Here is a 22,070-nt window from a genome sequence, read left to right on the forward strand (position 1 = left end):
ACTGGAATAAAATGAGTTTAAAGACTAAAATTACTATTTAAAAGTAAATAAATAAATAAATAAATAAAAATGAAGCTAAACAATAGAAAATTTGAAATGTTAGAACTTTTGCCTTGGCAAATAACTGGAATAAAATTAGTTTAAAGACTAAAATTACTATTTAAAAATGAATAAATAAATAAAACTGAAGCTAAAAAAAAAAAAAAAAAAAAAAAAAAAAAAAAAAAAGGGGAAATTGGAAATGTTAGAACTTTTGCCTTTAAAATAACAGGAATGAAGTTTAAAGACTAAAATTACTATTTATAAATAAATAAACAAATAAATAAAAATGAAGCTAAAAAAAAAAAAATAGAAAATTAGAAATGTTACAACTCTTGCCTTGGCAAATAACTGGAATAAAATTTGCTTAAAGACTAAAAGTACTATTTAAAAATAAATAAAAAAATAAATAAAAATGAAGCTAAAAAAAAAAAATAGAAAATTAGAAATGTTAGAACTTTTGCCTTGGCAAATAATTGTAATAAAATGAGTTTAAAGACTAAAATTACTATTTAAAATAGCATAGTACTATTTAATATAGTATATAAAATATATATATAAATATAAAACTAAATTCAAAATACCAATATGTACTATAATAGTATCTAAATAATACTGAAACAACACTAACGAGTACCAGTACTGAAATAAAATGGCAATTTGGAAACACACAACAAATGTGCTTGTTTAGTTTTAGTTAGTCTAAGTTGACTCATTTTTTTCCCCCATAATTCAGTGGGGCTCTGATGAGGGTCCCTCTGATGGGGGTCTCTGCTGTATGTTTACAGGTGTTTAGGAAATGTGTGTTAGTGTGAGTGTGCGCACAACATATGGTGCTAATGTGACACGCTTTTTTTGCAGCGCAAGCATTTTTTCCATTCTCAGCTGTTTTCAGGCACATCTGACTTGAGACAATGGAAACTAATGGTGCCTTGGGCTTCACCACAAATGACACTGAAAATCACACATTTTCTAGCGAAGTGCTGATACCAACAATAATTCCTGCCGACGGAGACGACCATAAAACAAGTAATGAGAAACAACAAACCACTATTAATGGTCAGGAGGCGATCACAAAGCTGTCATCTAGAGCTGTAATAACAAAGAGCCTCTACAGCTGACTCAGGTAACTCTTCTGATGTCTTAAAGAAACAGTGCGCACAAAAAAAGAGTTTAGTCATTATTTGCTCACGCTGATGTCAGTAGACGATTTGTGGAACAGTTTAGCAAAGTTTTTTAATATACATACAATAAAAGTGACTGGAAACTAAGGCTGCCCAAAAATGACAAAGCAGCCCCATAAACGCAGTCCGAATGACTTGTGGACTATATAATAACCATATCAAGTCATTTTTGATTTGTATAGTGCTTTTGTCATGCATTAATCCCAACAGGCCCCAGTGAGCAGCCAAAGGATAAACCTTCATCAGATGTTAAAGATGAAGAGGGAGAAAAACCCTGAGAACAACCAGACTTGGTTAGGGGGGCACAAACTCCTTGGACGCTGCAATAATTGCACATGTGCTAATAATTATTTATTCACATAATGTGTGTAACACAACCATGTGTTCACTAAATAATTATATTAAAATTATTTGATTTTTTTTCAAAATGGTATTGGGGGAGATTATAAACTATTAACATGCTAAAATGATCATTATAAAATAATTGTAAATTAATTATAATTATTGTAAAATATATATATAAATAATTATAATAATTGTAATTTAATTGTAAAATAATTTAGAATTAATTATAAAATGATTCTGAAATAATTATGATTATTAAAAAAATTATTATTATTATTATTATTATTATTATTATTATTATTATTATTATTATTATTAATGTTATTATTAAGTATTAAGCATGATTTCCTGGAGTAACTGGAGTAAATTCAACTTTAAATCACAGGAATAAATTATATTTTAAAACCTATTCATATAGAAAACAGCTATTTTAAATTGTAATAATATTTCAAAATAGTACTGTTTTTACTGCATTTTTGTTCAAAGAAATGCCTTGGTGAGCAGAAGAGACTTCTTTCAAAAACATTTTTAAATATAGCTGCAAGCAGCGATTACCGGGGTTCAAGTGTTTTAAAGCAATTATGCAAATGTGGAAAAAGTCATATTGTTTAGCAAGTCTGTAACCACCTAAATCAATGTTTAAAAAAATATTTCTGGCAAACACAGGTAATTTGCCATAGAAATGTGATGGTTTTTTTTAACATTTATGACTGGTCCGATCCCCTTAAAACTATGTATGCTTGTTTAGAATCACCTGTCACATGTGCTCAGCAGGTTTTGTGAAGTTTGGAGTTTTCCTATAGTCCTTATAGGATTTTGGGTAAATTTAAACAGGCCCCTTTTCTAAACGACCCCGTTATAGTTTCCCAAAGGGAAAATTTCAAGATTTTTTTACAATTATTGGCCTAGAGAGTCCAGAGAATTGTACTCCAGTCCTTCAAAAAACCTAGGACTAGCTGGCAAAAGTAATTTTTTTACATCTTCTCAATCATTTAACAAATGATTTGATTGACAGCAGTGGTTCTAGAGGCAAAGTTGTCCGGAATGAGGAGTTCTGCTGTATAATACGAATATTGTGCGTATGTGCGGAAAAAAGCACGACATACAATCATTTACACGCTTTAAAAATGCGAGTTTCATTACAGTCGGCCTCCATTAACCTTGTCTAACAGGTGCTCAAATTTCGTCGGTCAATGGCATCCATGTTTTTTGAGATACGCAAATGTCCTTGTAGACACTTGTGGCACTTCGGACCAAGACTGTGCACACCAATTTTCATGTTGATAGGATAAATGGTTATGCAGTTATAGCCAATTTTGTGTTTTTTCCCTCTTATAGCACCACAAAGTAGTCAAGCTCTGCATTTTTTTTCCTGTGACCTCAGATTTAGCTCTTACATAAGTTTTCTGAGTTTGGTGAAGATATCTCATTCCATTCAGTTATAGTTATTTATAGTTATAGGCATTTTACTAAAAGTGGCCCTGCCCCTTTCAAAACGTTTTGGTGCCTCTATCGACGGTAAGTCGAAAGTTTAACTTTTTTGGTAATTATTGATATTCACTCTCCAGAGAATCTTTCCACACTGGTTTGGTTCCAATCGGGCCAAAAACCTAGGACTAGTTTCTAAACGCAGGTTTTTCAAAAAATGTGAAATACCGGAAATTCTGCCAGGATCACAATCGAGACTGAGGCATGTGTGTTTTGTCCAGTGTGAGCCAAGGATTCCAGCGACACAAGAAACTGAGCCTGCAACTGACGGTTTAGAAGTTATGAACAATTTTTGTACGCTATAGCGCCCCCGTCAGGCCAACTGGGGCGAGCCTTGGTCGTGTTGTAGACGGTGTGAGTACTACCATCCCTCCAAGTTTCAAGTCTCTACGACTTACAGTTTGGTCAGCACAATCAGTTTTACATGGAAATCGCTGATCCGTGACCATTCTAACAATTACAATAGGGTTTCAGCGCTACACGCTTGAACCCCTAAAAACTTACCGAGTATACTGGCTTTTTGTAAAACATAAACAAACAAACAAAAAAAAATGTATTAGCAAAAACAGGGATTTTCATACACAATATTTGAAAATACATTAACACCAAAGAGATTAAACATGCTAGACTTATTTTATACTCCACTAAAAACACTTTATCCATGTTTGGAACCAACATGAGGATGAGTAAATGTTTTTGGCTGAACTACTCCTTTAACAGTCCCATTTGCTAATAACATCATTTTGATGTTTATTAGTTTTGATAAAACTCAATCGAGTCATTGCTACTTTTGGCTGAGGTTTATAATGGCCTGCTTCAACTGGCCGCAACATTTAACCTGATTTCAGGTCATGGCGCTGATGTGTCCGTTCCAAAATTCAATTAATATTCATGTAGAACTGCAGATAAATCTCTCAGTCAAGCCCCTGAAGCTTTGTGAGGGGCCGCAATGGTGAAAACGATGTGGTTGGCTATAAATAATACTTCTGTGCTGAAGGGGAAACATAAACCACATACCCACACCTGCTCAATCTCCTCTCTTTCTCTCTGTGTGTGTATGTGTTCATTCTTACATGCTGTGCAAGGGCCATCACATCCGTAGGTAGAAGAAAAATGCTTTTTGCTGTATAGCAGAGCAGCTGAAAGATGATGGTCTTTAAAAAAAAATGTTTCAGCTCAGCAGGCGCTCTTCCTCAGCTCATTAAACTTAACAGCGTTCTCCATGGAGTTATGTATCTGTGGCTTATAATAGAAATAACCAAACAAAAATAATTGCCAAATAGCCAATAGTTTACATAAAATAAAGGTACATATAAAATCCAAAATTATATATATGTGTATGACTGTTGCGCTTGTGTCTCGTGTCACACAAGAGCACTGTGTTTTATAAGACGCCGTGTCAAGCATTTCAACTTTTACAGCTCTGCTCATCAGTGTCAGTTTCAAAACAATGGACCAATCAGAAAAGCCCAGAGGTGGGGCAAGCATTTGTTTACAACAGCAAGTTGGCATGCCATTTTATTTAACGGCAACATGGCGGAGGAGGTTATTGCATCACATCACGAGACTCTCGTGCATTACGCTGCACTTTTTAAAGAAACATTCCAGAGCGCTGCGCTCCATTTCATATTTTTAAACGCATTCTGTGTGAACAGCCACTTTAACCATGCACTGTCTCTTTGTGGGACACAAAAGTATAGTAGAGCTTGAATTTCAGAGCTATAAATCACCATTCATTTTGTTCATATTTAAAACAGAAGCTCTGAGGTTCAGTCCATTAATTTCTTTCATGTTTCACTGAAGAAAGAAAATACATGAGAGTGAGTAGATGTTGATATAATGTACTTTCCTTTAAAAGGTGGTGTAACCTAGTAGTTAAAGAACAAGTGACCTTGTGGTTAAAGCAGTGCTTATAGTGAAGTGCTTATATAGAAACATGGTTCATAGTCACTCTATTTTAACTCTTTAGGCCTAAAGTATTAGTTCACTTCCACCCCCATGTCATCCAAAATGTTCATGACTTTCTTTTTTCAGTCGAAACGAAATGAAAGTTTTTGAGGGAAACATACCAGGATGTTTCTCCATATAGTGGACTTCTATGGGATTCAATGGGTTGAAGGTAGCATTTTAGTAAGTAAGGAACTAAATCTGCCAGCAGGTAGCGGTAAATGTCTTTACGAATCATTCATTTATTCATTTGATTCGTTCAAATGGTTGATTCATTCATGGAATGAAGTAAACGGCTCTCTTTATGAATGGGCTTTTGAATCATTGGTTCACACAATTCGTTCAAAACGCGGATTCATTCAGAAACTAAACACCGCTGTGTTGCTCTGAGACACACAACAATTCTGCAATGGCTTTAAAGGTCAAATGTTCTTTGCAAAATTGAGCAAAAACAGTAAAAACACAGTATCAACTTATTATTTACTGAACTTTTGTATGAAATCACATTTAAGCTCATGATAGATCGGGACACAATCAGCACTCGTGTCATATTGCTCTTGCTGCCTGTCTGATATTGTATGATTATGTGATATACATATAAATATGAGACAAAACACATACAAGGTAATTTTTTTGCATCAATATCTTGAATTTTAGGGAATAACTGCATTTGTGGAGTTGTTGCCCTGCATCGTATTTGTCAATAATCAGCTACACAAAATATAAGATGACGTACAGGTCTTGGGGGGGGGGGCAGTGCATTAACTGCGTTAAAAAATTTTAATCACTTTATTTTTTCATAATTAACCCTTTAACTGTCACTCCCATTTTTGAATACAGACGTGAAAATGCGCTATTCAAACTTAATTTTTAATAATTTATGAACGAAAACATTTTGTAATATTAGATGTACATTTTCAATGGTAATGCAATGTCTGATTTTAAAATGATTTTCAAAGGATGAATTTTGAGATTTTAAGTTTTCAACTGATATATAATTTCTTATGATATCTAAAGCGTGATAGGGAAAAAGGCAACGAAGAAAGTCTTTTTGTGACAAAGGTCAGAACTCCTGTTATGATGTAGATTTTTTTAGGTGCACTCTTGTCATAAATTAATCTATTACCTTTCCTACATAATTTGTAACACAGAACAGTGGTAAAATATCTATTTAGGAGTCTTAGACCATTCCAATGATATGTCATGATTAGATTAGGATTTATTTGTAATATGGTGAAGTAAGCGTAGGCGTCCCGTATACAAAACAGTAACAGTTAGGGCATTAATTAACTAAAACGTTAAACTGACAGCCCTAATACATACTAATACAACCTGGTTTCACAGACAGGGCCATAGTTCAATTAGGACAATTAAAGGAGAACTCCACTTCCAGAACAACAATTTACAAATCCCCAGACTTGTACGTCATCTTATCTAGCAATCGTTATGCTAGATAAGACCCGTCTTCCTCGGCTGGGATCGTTTACGACTGCATTTGGGATCGTTTGAAGCCGCATTTAAACAATTTTTATAAACATGCCTTTGAAAAAATGAAACATACTGGTGTGCATCTTGAGACAAAACAAAGCTGATATATTTTAAGATCAGTCAGTGCAAGTTTCTTTCCGTGGAAACAGCTCAGACTTACATTTTAGTTCAGGACTAGGCTTAAGCCTTGTCTTTGAAACCAGGGATCAGTTAATTGGTTTAGTTTACAATTAAACCACCAATCTGGCTAAACAAAAGGGCAAGAGCTGATCCAAGAGCTTCTACCATTATGCTCTTCTCTCTGTAACGAATACACTGTAAGTCACTTTGGATAAACACACCGCCTAAAAGACAAATCACTCATTATTGTTTTGGGTCGAGCCTGTTCTCTCCAGACACCAAACTAGTCACTAACCAGCCCCTCCCCGGTCGTCCCACTCCCCCACTCCCGTACGCATCAATCAAGCGCTCTTCTTGGATCAGCCCTGTGAATTTCACACGTTGTTTCCTCCCGGCTCAGATCGCTCTTTGTGTCTGCTCCCAGACCGGCGTTCCCTCCTCTCAGTGTGGATACTTGATCCTCTTCAACCCCACTCACGACGGGAATGTACCGACATGAAGAATGAAGCGTGGCGTCTGTTTGTGCCGAACCTGAGCTTCCTGGCATGCCAGCGTAGGCAGAACGGATCAAGGGACGTACTGCTCCGCAGATTACACGGGCCGATTAGAAGTGCTAAGTGCGTTTTGTCAGAATCGTATTTCAGCGGGACGGAGCGGGAAGCATTGAGGAAAACCAGCAGCTTTTCCGCACTCCTGCCGTCACCACCGTGCAACCTGATCCGTATTACGCATCCAGACAGCATACGTGTGTGTGTGTGTGTGTGTGCGTATGTGTGCCCGAGAGGGGCACTTGGAGTTTAATGGATTTAAGGTCTGTCTCGGCGAGTATCCTCCTTTGGGGATGGTTTGGTTTGGTTTTTGGGGTGGAGTTATTGGGGGGAAGCAATGCTCAACTTTTCTCAGTCAACAGTTCTGAGCTTTTCAACAGGAAGAGACGGTGGAGGACTGCAATTTTGGGGAGAAACTAACTAAACGTCAGGACATGACTAGCTTAAGTACATTTTCAGTTGCATCGCAGCACTTCTGTTTTCAAAATAACAGTAACAATTAGCTATTTTTTCATCAAGCAGCAGTGTAGTGCAACAGGAATGCTATTTTTTCTCTTTTTTATTCAGTAAAATGATGTCTTAACTCAGCTTAAGACAGAGTTGAATCGTGTGCTTGGATCTGCGATCGTTTCTACGTTAGATTGATAAATGAGTATGCGTATGCCACCAATCCCGTCATACGAAAGATCGTACGTCGATAAATGTGGCGGCAGAAAACAATCGTCAATATCACGTCCCTAAAAACACCCCGGTTTAGAAGCCTTGCTTCTAGAGTTTACGACATGGAAAAACATCACCCAAAAAGAGGAAGTAATCTCATGAAAGTGCAATTGATCTTACTCTAAAAACACCCTTTAACCTTCTAATTGCAAACAATGGCATTCATTTATATGTATATTAAATACCAGTAAACATAACGAAACATTTACAAACATTATAAACACTATATAGCTTATTTAGTTCTCCTTAATCCACAACAAACCCTTTAAATGAATGGTATTACAAAACATGAATGAAAAATGAGTAGCTATAAAATTTTATATTAAACTATAACGTAAAACTTTAAAAATTAGGCTATAGTGACATTCATTATAAACAGAATACAAACGTTAAGCTAAAATGAATTTATTAAAGCGAAACTAAACGGCATTGGGCTCAGAAGCCTTTCTAATTCGACATCCAAATGTTTCCATTTTTTGCCATGTAAGCATTTGACTGCTAAACTATTATCTGTGATGTAAACAAGACTTTGTAATTCACTTGTGCTCCAATATCCACGTAAAACATCATCCTTTACGTGCATAAAAATGTTTATTTCGGTGCTGCAAGCTGATTTTACAGCAGACATTTTACACTGAGCAGTGAAACTTTTATGTTTGGTTGACTGCATTTTAGTTTGATTAAAGGAGAAGTCCACTTCCAGAACAACAATTTACAAATAATTTACTCACCCCCTTGTCATCCAAGATGTTCATGTTTTTCTGTCTTCAGACGTGAAGAAATTATATTTTTTGAGGAAAACATTTCAGGATTTTTCTCCATATAATGGACTTCATTAGGTGCCACAATTTTGAACTTCCAAAACGTAGTTTAAATGCAGTTGCAAAGGGCTCTAAACGGTGCCAGCCGAGGTAGAAGGGTCTTATCTAGCGAAACAATCTGTCATTTTTTTCGGAAAATAAAAATTTGCATACTTTTTAAGCACAAAAGCTCCTGTAGCACTAGCTCTGGGATGCGCGTCCACGACGCTACGTTCTATTGAATCACGTTAAAAGGTCACGCGGAATTACAGACCCAGTGTTTACAAAGCCAAAATAGTTTTACAAAAGGGCAATGCCAAAATAAATGTGCCACTGTTTCAGGGCAACTGACATAAAAGGAACAACTAAATCAATATCAGATTTAAATTTTCAAATAATATTTTGCTGGGTAAATCCCGTGTATAATTTTGAATAATACTTCCTTAACCCTTTTTGTAATTACAGTAAATATTAATTAGGTATTAACAAAACATTTTTCCAAACAATACCTGTCAATTGATTCCAATATGAATAAAAATAAGGCAAAGACAAACTGTCTCGTTTAAATAAAGCTCTTATAGAACTGTTCTGTGATGTTTATTCTCAAGTCTCGAGAGATTTTGCAAGATTTCCCATGTTATAAGTCATCTGTTGGTGTATAGTGTGCTGTACTGTCACATCGTGGCAAACCACACACTATAGGAGCAAAACGGTTTATTCTGAAAATCTTTTAGTGTGAACCCAGCCTTATACTGCTATGCGTATATAAAGCTAAAGCCCTGAAAGAAAACAGAACAAAAAAAAGCTTTGTTTGCCGGTCAGGAAAATAATTTAAATGAACAAAATGCTGTCATTACACAATTATCCGTAATTTTCTACACTGCACGCAAATTCAGGTTAACTTAGAAACTTGCGTACACAAGCTCAGACCTGACGTGAGATTTGATCGTAGCCACCACTCACGTCCATATTGACAAGTTTTGAATAAAAACGACCGTACGCTCAGTTTTCTGTTGTACATTTGTTTCATAAATGTGGCCTATTATGTTTTTACACATTTATTACTTGTGGCCATCCACAATATTATCAAACAAACTTGCTCTTTTCTACTGTAAATCTATAACATCAGCTCGACTCAATCTACCATAAGAGCACATTTTACCAAAAACCACACCGTTTGTGGAACAGACTACTTTATCAAAAGGGCAGCCTGACTGTATTTGAACTACTTTAAATTATGAGCAGCTTGTAGCTTGGCAAGCTTAGGTTTCGAAGCAGCTTCCCTAACACTGGTGGGAAATAAGAGAGAAGACTCTGGCAGGCCCGCTGAAAGGCCTCCGACAGACGTGAGCGCAGAGGAAAGAATTTTCCCCCCCAAATCTGGCACTTTTTTCGCCTGTTGGTCCTTCGCCTGACTGACTGACTGACTCGCAGACACCAGGTGCCGGGGGGAAACAGAATCGCTAATGCACCTGGAGCTTTTTTACGGCAGAGACAAGATCGCTGGAGTCCGACCGCATGCCTGAAACACACTAACTCTATACCCACCGACCTTTCTTTTGTTTTCGATTCCCGTTTTTTTTCCCCACTGTGAGATTTGTGGTTTGGGTTACTTAAATTTCCAGATATTGGCATATGGAAAAAATCTACTTGTCAAGCGTGCCGGTGGTCTTCTCATCTTCGGGTTATGTAATATTCATAGTGCGCAAAGTCAAAAGCGAAAAAAGTGAACAAGGAGCTAAGGGTTCAAGGGGACTTTCAGTCTGCAATCAGCCACAAACTAGGGTAGCGTACAAGTGGAAATACCATATATTGTTTTGGTTGGCTCGTTGGATTGTATATATCCACACACAACCGGGATTTTTGGATAACTGCATCTTCATTTCAAAGGGTAAACTACAAATCCAATAATGCAATACGCTTAGGCAATACTTCCTGCCCCAGAATATGAAAACCTGCAGGCGCTGGAGGCGTTCGGAGCCTCCGAGGCCGCTTTCAAATATGCGAATTCCTTTCGGCACGAAAAATCCATAATCCTGGCAAAGAAAGGCCCAAGGGGCTGGAAAATATGCACGGCATTATTAATGTACGTGAGCAGGCCAACAGAATTCTTGCTTTCTTTCTGGTAGTATTTCAGCAGCAAAGCTGCACGTTCCAACAGGAGTTTACCGCCGTTTACCAGCACGATAAAGGCATTAAAGAGCAAAACAGCTGAGCTTTCTCTCTCCCGCCGTCTTTCAACGCTGTTAAGAGGATGAAGACATCAAAGAGTTACACTGAGTCATAAACGTTGCTATGAAACACTTGATTTACGGACTTGACAACTCCTGAATCTTAAGCGGTCCTGGAGGAAAGACGAAGATGGCGGACACATGAGAATCTGAGCGTGAGATTATGATAACAGACTGCGAGAGCACAGCGGTCCACGACTGCTGGGTCATGACCCAAAGAGGTTCACAGGTTTGGTCTGAAAGGGTCACCGAAAGCAACTTTGACTAATACAAAGTTTAACTAAACATATGATAGAAAGGAAGTTTGACATCTTTTGAAAACACTACATAAACAGTATTTTGGCACAATTTTTATCTGTCACTTGGTAGAAGCTACCCACATTTGGCAGATTCCCACATGGACAGGTTTTGTTTATGATTATAGGATCTCTAAAATATGCGTGTCTTGTTAAACCATTTGAGAACAACTATTCTGGCACAGAGAAAAGAGAAAAAATCTAAGATTAAACAAGGCAGTTATTCCACAGCATATATAACTGACTGCATAAATTGACCACTTTTCCCACATGCACCCATAATTTGGCAAAATTAAATCCCCCTAGAGCTCCGAAACGAACTAAAGTGACCTCTAAATCAGTGGGCTCGCCACACTTGACACGGTTAAGCCTCGTCTCACCTTGGATGGTTTGGCAGAACTTCGGGCTGCTGTTTTCGGCAGTCGCAGGTCCGTCCGATGAAGAATGCTTTTCCCGGATCACTCGGTGTTCCCAGCCAGAGAAAGAATCCGCGGCCTGGCCCACTGGCTCGATGAACAGTCTTTCCTCTTCAGTCTGAACCAGGCCAGTCTGCAAGAAAACACATGAGGTGGAACAATCAAAGACGGCACGTAAGGAAGGCTTTATCTGGATAGCATTCATAACTAGCATTCATAATGTTTTGAATGCTCAGAAATGTCCAGTAGGATGTTAAAAAAATGAAGTCATGTTACTCTAAAGCAACAGAAAGGGAATAATACAATTTTAGATAGAGAGAGAGGGAATGTTTTTCAATGAATGAATGAATGAATAAATAAATAAATAAATAAATAAATAAAAGGGACATAATACTATTTAAAAAAAACAAAACATTTTTTTCTATGAAAAAATATATTTTAATTACATAGATTATATTAAAATATTTAGTGATTTTATTTTAATTACATTTAATATATAAATATACATTTTACCATTAAAAGATGAAAGTCATGTTTTTCAAAAGCCAAAAATATATAATATATTCATGACACATATGTGACCCTGGACCGCAAAACCAGTCATGAAGGTCAATTTTTTAAAATTGAGATTTATACATTATCTGAAAGCTGAATAAATACGCTTTCCAAAGCCTTCCATTAGTGTATGGTTTTGGCCGAGATACAGCTATTTGAAAATCTGGAATCTGAAAATCGTCTTTAAATTTGTCCAAATAAAGTTCTTAGCAATGCATATTACTAATCAAAAGTTTTGATATATTTACGGTTGGAAATTTACAAAATATCTGAATGGAACATGAACTTTACTTAATATCCTAATGATTTTTGGCATAAAAGAAAAATATATCATTTTGACCCATACAATGTATTGTTGGCTTATGCTACAAATATACCCGTGCTACTTAAGATTGGTTTTGTGGTCCATGGTCACATATCATATGACAAGCTATTTTAGCTATTTTTTTATTTTGATTTCATTTTTATATATTTTTAACTATTATAATATATGATATACCAGATATTGACTATACTACCTGAACAAACAGCCTGTATTTCATCAGCTTCACTTGCAAACAGTGTGGACAGTTAGAGTTTAAATGGATCTGATTTGGATTTGAAATCAAATCTGTAGTGTCAACAAAGCTATATTCCTATAAAAAAAAAAAAAACTCTTATTAATCTACTACACTACAGTTGAGGTCAAAAGTGTTTACCAAAATAAGGGGATCTTACAAATTGCATTTTATTGTTTATTTAGTACTGACCTGAATAAGATATTTCACATAAAAGACATATAGTCCACAACAGAAAATAATAGTTGAATTTATAAAAATGGCCTCGTTCAAAAGTGTACATCCCCTTGATTCTTACCTGAGTATTCCACAGACATGTGTTTTTGTTTTGTTTTGTTTAGTTTTGTTTAGTGATAGTTGTTAATGAGTCCCTTGTTTGTCCTGAACAGTTAAACTGCCCGCTGTTCTTCAAAAAAATTCTTCAGGTCCCACAAATTCTTTGGTTTTCCAGCATTTTTGTGTATTTAAACCCTTTCCAACAATGACTGTATAAATTTGAGATCCATCTTTTTACACTGAGGACAACTGAGGGACTCATATGCAACTATTACAGAAGATTCAAACGCTCACTGATGCTCCAGAAGGAGAACTTTTGAAGATCAAGTCTAAATTTAATTTATTTTGTCTTCTGGGAAACATGGAAGTATCTTCTGTAGCTTCTAAAGGGCAGTACTAAATGAAAAAATATGACATTTAGGCAAAATAAGAAAAATGTACATATCTCCATTCTGTTCAAAAGTTTTCACCCCCGGCTCTTAATGCTTTGTGTTTCCTTCTGAAGCATCAGTGAGTGTTTGAACCTTCTGTAATAGTTGCATATGAGTCTCTCAATTGTCCTCAGTGTGAAAAGATGGATCTCAAAATCATACAGCTATTGTTGGAGAGCGTTCAAATACACAAAAATGCTGAAAAACCAAAGAATTTGTAGGACCTGAAGGATTTCTGAAGAACAGCAGGCAATTTAACTGTTCAGGACAAACAAGGGACTCATGAACAACTATCACTAAACAAAAACAAACACAGCTGTGGATCATTCAGGTAACAACACAGTATTAAGAATCAAGTGCATGTAAACTTTCGAACTGGGTCATTTTTATAAATTCAACCATTATTTTCTCTTGTGGGCAATATGTAAACATCTTTTCTGTGAAAAATCTTATTCAGGTCAGTACTAAATAAACAATAGCATGCTTTTTGTATGATCCCTATTATTTAGGTAAAATCCAAAAGGGGGATCTAAACTTTTGACCTCAACTATATATTTCAAGTCTTCTGAAGTCACATGATAGCTTTGTGTGAGAGACAGACTGAAAGTGAAGTCATATGAACTACTTTCATTGTTTTTTTTCACTATGAACTGCTGCTGTATTGTACATATGACATAACTTTAATTTTGCATGAACAAGTTCTTTAAGATTGCATAGAGAATCTCCAATGATGTACTCCAGGAGGAAACTGATGTGTTTTCTATGATAGCAAAGCTAGGATCATTCATCATGAGCCCCTCTGAGGATCTCACATATACTGTGCATTAGCCTTGTTTCCCCTCTGTCTGACTGTGACGCCCCTCGTGAATTCAAGGGCACAAAGATGTGAAATGTGAGAATAGTTCATCTCTTGTTGCCAAATTCTGAAAAACAACCAAGTCAGCATCAAATCCGACGACAGCGCTCAGTCAAGCGGGAGAGTCTGGACGGATGCTGCATCCGTGCAGGACAAGCGAAGGCCTTCACTGGAGAAAAGAGTGGAAAATGGACATGGATGGAGGTGAGGGAGATGTGCATAGAGCCCCGGGCGGGCGGTGGAGGAGGAGAACATGGGAGTGCTGACAGGAAGTTGCCCACAGAGGCTGTAAAACACACGCTTTCATCACAACATGTACAGGCAAACCCCACATGAACCAGGTTAAACAAAGTACAGTTACATATGGCTACACTCTGAGGAGAGATAGAGCCATAAAAACGGCCAGAAATGACATTAACAGGCAGGAAGACCTTGTTTTGGTCCTCTCCAACTTCAACATTGTTTAAATAAGCTTACTAAGTAGAAGCTAGTAGAATGAGATCTGAAGGTCACTGTCCCAAAACCTACTGAGCTCCCTACATAGACAGCATTTATGCAAGCTTCTTTTGGACAAAATCCACATTTGCGTCAGATGCATTCTTCTTATAGAAGGCAATCCTATAACGCATTGCAACAAGCTCAGTAAAAAAATGGTAACTGTAACTATAAATATGATTTCCATGATGCAAAATAAATGTGGTCAGAATCACATAATCCAGTCATAAAAAGTGGAATTTACAGTGTAACGCAGAATGTCATGCCATTTGGCAAATTTTGAGTGAATAAATCAAAAGCAGAACTGTACAATAAATCAAATGGCGATATAGACTAGAGTCTATGTGAATATTGCAGCAAGATTGCTCCATGTGTACAAACTCAAGCATGCAAGACTCTCATGTTGTTTTCAGTTCAGCATGAACTTAATTTTCCAGTCACTTTACTTCATTGTTAAATTTTCATTTACAATTTAAAAGACTAATTAAATTGTTCATGTTTGATGCCTTCATTTGATTACCACTGTTTTTGATAATAAATCATAAATAAAGAAAAATTTTAATTCAACACAAAATTTCTAAAAAACTTAGGGATGCACAATATTATCAGACCGATATCGGAATCTGACAATATTGGCTTTAAATGTAAATATTAGCATCGGCCCAATATGAAAAATTATGCAGATAATCAAAAGATACTTCTAACAAAATGAAAATAAAATACACAGATAACATTTAGATTGTGATTCTGATTAAATAAAGCAGTAACTGATGTCATAAAATCAAGAGTATGTTTTGATTTTAAGGACAGAAGCTATAGCTTACATTAATTAAAAAATAAATAAATAAAAATCACAGACATCACACTTGTAAATTAAATAATTGTATATATATTGATTTATTCATTAACGTGTAATGTTGTAATGTAATGGAAAGTAAAATGAAAATTGGGAAAAAATAAGTTGTTAAATTTAAAGGGGGAAAAAATGCTGTTAAACTGTATATATTTCATGATTTCAATTCATTATACATGTTTTTCGGTTACTAAAATTTAATTTAACCATTAAAACGGAATTTTGAAAAATGAAAACAGCAAAAAACAGAATGCAGAAAAAATAAAACATTTCATAGGACCTTAAATATACTTAGAATAATTCAATCAATAAGGAGAAAGTATCTAAAAACATGTCTGCACTGACACCATCGGATGGGAACACAATTTGTACTGAATTAAGCTGGATGATGGCACTTTTGTCTTTTGGAGAGCTGTTTTACAGCTGAATCACATCTTGCAACATCGACACAGATATTGAACTGAACTGAATCAACATTAAACTGACTCTGAATAACGCTGAATAACGAATGCCTTTTGTAGAGCTTTTTGTAAAATTGATGCACTTCACACTGTAACTGATCTGACCTGAACTGACATTAAACCAACTTGAGCTAAATAATGAAATTATTGTCCTTTTAAGAGATGCTTGATAGCAGAATCTCAATTGTCTTCATAGTTAAGTTTACATAAGAGATTCAGCTGTTTTTACTGTGAAGCTGCTTTGACACAATCTGTATTGTTTAAAGTGCTATGGAAATATAGGTGACTTAACTAAAGACACTGTTACCACCATCCAAAATTGCATTTCCCCGCCTATAGATGACCCGTGGAGAGAGAACTGTGTGCGTCACAGACAGATGTCAGACGGGGCTTGTTAAAACACCCAGCTGATCTTCAGCTCATCTGCACAGCCGTCGAGAGCCTCACATCTGCTCGCTGTCAGTCTCACTTTAGGTGTCAAAAACCTTCTCGCCACATGTGGGTAGAACATTTACAATAACGATGAGCTCATTTTCCACTGAGTCAGCCTAAAGAGGGATGAGTCAGGGAGGTCAACTAGCTGTCCGATAAACCAAATAGTCAATCAGTGAGGTTTATCAATAAGGTTGGGCACAATCACAATCAATCAGATGATGTACAAAACCTGCACTCTAACCAATCAGACAATTGACAGCTTGCGATAATGGAGTGCCATTTCTCTTTCAGCCGTTTGATTGATGGCATTTCGCACAGCCATTCAAAGGAAGTTTGAAGGATGGAATGATCGTAATGGGACCAAAGTCAGGGAAACTCTTTCTCAAACAAACACAGCCTCTCTCCCATGGGTGGGCCTGGAATGCTCACAACCACAAAGTCAAATAACCAGCACACATTCAAAGTGTGGTCGGGTGAATCTCACGAAAGCACGTCAATGTCACATTTCAGCTCAAAATCAAAAGATAAATAAGAAGAAATTGTATTTTGCACGAGGGAAATGAAGTCTGATTTTAGGACGTTAAAAATTGAACGCATTGTGACATTATTTAAATGACATTTAAGCAAGTTCACAAGAGCTTAAATACTGTTACCCATTTATCAAATCAGCTTAAATAAAACTACTTATATGGTGATTGTCAACTTTTGTGACGAAGGGTCATAAAAGAAAAAAACAACACAAAATGCAAATAATAAAATGCAATTAACCAAAAATAAATGAGCTTATTTAATTGTAAAAAATTGATTTTTTTTTTGGAAATATTTTAAGAAAATAAGTCTCTTCTGCTCACCGTGGCTGAATTTATTTGATCAAACTATACTAAAAACAGTAATATTGTGAAAATATTATTGCAATTTAAAATAAACATTTTATATTTTAATTTATTGTAAAACATAATTTATTCCTGTGATGCAAATCTGAATTTTTAACATCATTACTCCAGGCTTAGGTCTTCAGAAATCACTTTAATATGCTGATTTGCTGCTCCAGAAGCATTACTTATTATTATTATTAATGTTGACAACAGCTGTGCTGCTTCATATTTTTTTAGAAACCATGGCCATTTTTGAGGGGGTTTTGATGAAAATAAAAATTATTTAAATAAAAAATCATTTGTAACATTATAAATGTCTTTACTTACATGTTTGATCAATTTAAAGCATGCTAGCTGAATAAAAGTATTAATTTATTTAAAAAGTCATACTAACCTCATACTTTTTAAAACTAAAAATTTTAAAGTAATAAATACAATTAATATATATATATATATATATATATATTCATATAATTACTATTTATTGTATATATACATACACAAATATACATATATATTAAAAGAGGAAATAAATTAAAAGTGTTTTTACATAATAAAAAAACAAAATGTTATTACGAACAGTGAGAATGGGAGTTTTTGCATTTTGGTAATAAGCAACAATACCAAAAAAAATGTAAAATTAAAAAATTAAAGGACATTTATTTCTCAAGGCAAAATCTGATCTTATTTTTCTTTTTGATTTTGGGGTGAAATACATTCCAGATATGTTTTTGACAGTTTTTAATGTATGAACACACAAAATGACACATTCATATCTTTACATCATTGACAATCTCCCACCAAACTGAACTCCACTCACCAGTCCACCACAAGCATCCAATGAGGCGAATGAGTCTGTGTGATTGAGAACGGCTCCGGTATAAAAACACTGTCGGACCCTTAGAACAGGCTCATGCTGAACGCTGCCCTCCTCGCTCCTCTCCTCCGTCACAAACCCCTCAGCCAGGAAAGAGTCATCCCTCTGGAGCTGCAAGTAAAGCTCCTTTCCGAAAGCAGGCAGCCGTAGAAACAGGTGGTCCTCCTGCTGATGGTCCGAGCGTCGTCTGCGACCCCTGCTCCACCTGTAGGCTCCCTGGAGCAGGTGCACCTCGTCCGGCCGCAGCTCCTGCGGTACGACTACCTCTGTCTCGTACATGGCAGATTGCGCTGGAAGACATGCAACACGTTGTAATTAGAATAGCAGTGCAATGTGTATGTAGTCAAGTCACGGTTCCCAAAAAACAGTTTCCATGACCTTCTTAGCCATTCAAATAATTACTGCATAAGAATTCACAAAACCATTTTCCAAATATTATACTCAATTTCATGCAAAGAAAACTTTTAGCACTGAGCATAACCAGAAGCATCTCTATGATTGTTTAAGATTTTAATCATTTCCACGACTTTTCCAGACCTACAAATCATTTTTTTTTATTTCACTGATATTTCCAAGTTCTGTGGGAAAAAATGCAGAACTCCTAGTTTTATAAGTCACAGTTGAGTTTACAAGTCCTGCAGTTAGTTAAAGAAGGATACACGTATGGAGAGAAAAAGTTGTTAAAAACATTACATGTGGAAATAGAGACTGTACAGAAGAGTTCATAAAATGAAAGTGGACTGGGTATCTAAACAATTGCATAAAACATAAGAAGTACAAACTCAAAAGCTAGTAGGCTGCCTACCTAGACTGCATTTTGGGCATCATACAGCTGCATGAGCTCACATGCAGTTTTTTTTGTGCCCCATAATGCTTAAAAATGCTGTTTAGGAAAGCAGCTCACCAGAGTACAGAAGACACATAACCTGGCTTCCTACTAAGACAGTATTTTTGGGCATCATACAGCTGCATGAGCTCACATGCACTCTCAGTCAATAGATAATGCCTAAAATGATCTCTAAATTATATTAAAAAAAATCACAGATAATGTGATTTCTGTAACCTAGTAAGCTGACTAGACAGCATTTTTAGGCATCACGCAGTTCCATGAGTACATATTTACTCTCAGCCAAGTAAAATGTCTAAAATGTGCCTAAAATACCTACAAAAACTGTCTAGGTGAACAGTACAATGTGACAATGTGACTTCTGAACCCTAATAAGCCGACTATCTAGACAGCATTTGGGGCATCCTACGGTTGCATGAGCTTGCATGCATTCTCAGCAAAGAGAACATATAAAATGTATTAAATGTGCCCTAAAATTCCCCCAAAAAAGTCTAGTTTGACTGTTCGCTCAACAAAGAATATGCCTTCTGTCCTCTAGTAAAGTGACTATCTAGACAGCATTTTGGGCATCATACAGCTGCATGAACTTGCATGTATTCTCAGCCAGGAGAACATCTAAAATGCCTACAATGCCCCCCAAAACTGTCTAGTTTGGCATCTATTACATAGATAATGTGACTTCCGTACTTTAGTAAGATGACCATCAAGACAGCAAATTTGAGCATCGAACAACTGCATGAGCCTGCATGCACTCTCAATCAAGAATATGTCTAAAATGCATAAAATGCCCCCCAAAAGTTCACTACACAGAGAATGTGACTTCTGAGCTCTTGTATGTTGACTATCTAGAAGACAACATTTGGGCATCAAACAGTTGCATGAGCTTGCATACATTCTCAGCCAAGAGAACATCTAAAATGCCTACAGTTCCTCCAAAAATTGTCTACTTTGGCATATGTTACATAGACAATGTGACTTTTGCACCCTAGTAAGCTGACTATCTAGACAGCATTTTGGGCATCATATAGTTGCATGACCTTGGATGTATTCTCAGCAAAGAGAATGTCTAAAATGACTGCAGTGCCCCCAAAAACTGGTCTAGTTTTGCAGTACACTACATAGCTAATGTAACTTCTGTACTCTAGTAAGCTGACTATCTAGACAGCATTTCTGAGCATCAAACAACTGCATGAGACTGCATGCACTCTCAATCAAGAATATGTCTAAAATGCATAAAATGCCCCCCAAAAGTTCACTACACAGAGAATGTGACTTCTGAACTCTAGTATGTTGACTATCTAGAAGACAACATTTGGGCATCAAACAGTTGCATGAGCTTGCATACATTCTCAGCCAAGAGAACATCTAAAATGCCTACAGTTCCTCCAAAAATTGTCTACTTTGGCATATGTTACATAGACAATGTGACTTTTGCACCCTAGTAAGCTGACTATCTAGACAGCATTTTGGGCATCATATAGTTGCATGACCTTGGATGTATTCTCAGCAAAGAGAATGTCTAAAATGACTGCAGTGCCCCCAAAAACTGGTCTAGTTTTGCAGTACACTACATAGCTAATGTAACTTCTGTACTCTAGTAAGCTGACTATCTAGACAGCATTTTTGAGCATCAAACAACTGCATGAGACTGCATGCATTCTCAATCAAGAATATGTCTACAATGCATAAAATGGCCAAAAAGCTGTGTTAGGAAGTTCACTACACAGAGAATGTGACTTCTAGACTCTTGTTAGTTGACTATCTAGAAGACAACATTTTTGGGCATAACATAGTTGCATGGGCTTGCATATATTCTCAGCCAAGAGAACATCTAAATGCATACAATGCCCCCAAAATTGGTCTAATTTGGCATCTACTACATAGACAATGTGACTTTTGTACCCTAGTAAGCTGACTATCTAGACAACAATTTGGGCATCATACAGCTGCATGAGCTCACATGCACTCTCAGCCAAAAGAATGTCTAAAAAGCTCCAAATGTTGTCTAGTTAGGCAGACACTACACATAGAATGTGCCTACTGTAGCATCAATCAATTGCATGAGCTTGCATGCACTCCCAGTCAAGAATATGCCTGAAATGTGTAAAATGTCATAAAAACTTTCTAGTTAGGAAGCTTACTACACAGAGAATGTGACTTCTGCACTCTCAGTCAAGAATATGTCTAAAATCCATACAATGACCCCCCCAAAAAAAGTGTAGTTAGGAAGTTCACTACACAGAGAATGTAACCTCTGCACTCTGGTAAGATGACTATCTAGACAGCATTTAAGCACCATATAGCTGCATGAGCTCACATTTACTCTCAGCCAAGAGAATGTCTAAAAAGTCCCAAATGTTGTCTAGTTAGGCAGCAACTACAAAGAGAATGTGACCTCCATACTCTAATAAGCTATCTAGACAGCATTTTAGGCATCATGCAGTTGCATGAGCTCACATGCCAAATAACTGTCTAGAATGCATAAATTGCCCCCTAAAACTGCACAGAGCATGTCACTTCTGTACCCTAGTAAGCTGACTACCCAGACAGCATTTCTGAGCATCAAACAATTGCATGAGCTTGCCTCAGTCAAGAATATATCTAAAATGCATAAAATGTCATAAAACCGTCTAGTAAGGAAGCTCACTACACAGAGAATGTGGCTCATGTCATCTTGTAAGATTACTCTCTAGACAGCAGTTTTGGGCATCATACAGTTAGTTGCTTGAGCTCACATGCCCTCAGAGCACTGTGATGTAACACGCACTCTGCCAAGAGAACGCACGTGACGTCACAACATTTCTTTCCGCATATAAAGCCCAAAAGAGCTGTCTAGGTAGGCTGCTAACTAGGTTTTGAGACACAGCCAACATCTTGAAACGTAACCTGGGTGGTAAGCCCCTATATGGCTCTTAAATAAACATTTTTTT

General features: G+C 36.4%; 1 protein-coding gene across 2 annotated transcripts in view; it reads right to left on the minus strand.

Annotated features, from left to right (window-relative positions):
• Nucleotides 1-22,070, minus strand: part of adamts17 (ADAM metallopeptidase with thrombospondin type 1 motif, 17) — a 148,892-nt gene that overhangs the window by 126,334 nt on the left and 488 nt on the right. For both annotated transcript variants that reach the window (XM_051114413.1, XM_051114412.1), the window contains exons 2-3: nt 18,237-18,583; nt 11,587-11,755 (exon numbers count right to left, since the gene is read on the minus strand). In XM_051114413.1, the coding sequence (XP_050970370.1) occupies nt 11,587-11,755; nt 18,237-18,583 (516 nt within the window). The remainder of the gene's footprint in view (nt 1-11,586; nt 11,756-18,236; nt 18,584-22,070) is intronic.

Source organism: Labeo rohita, chromosome 7 (assembly GCF_022985175.1).
Source record: "Labeo rohita strain BAU-BD-2019 chromosome 7, IGBB_LRoh.1.0, whole genome shotgun sequence".
In the NCBI taxonomy this organism is placed as follows: Eukaryota; Metazoa; Chordata; class Actinopteri; order Cypriniformes; family Cyprinidae; genus Labeo; species Labeo rohita.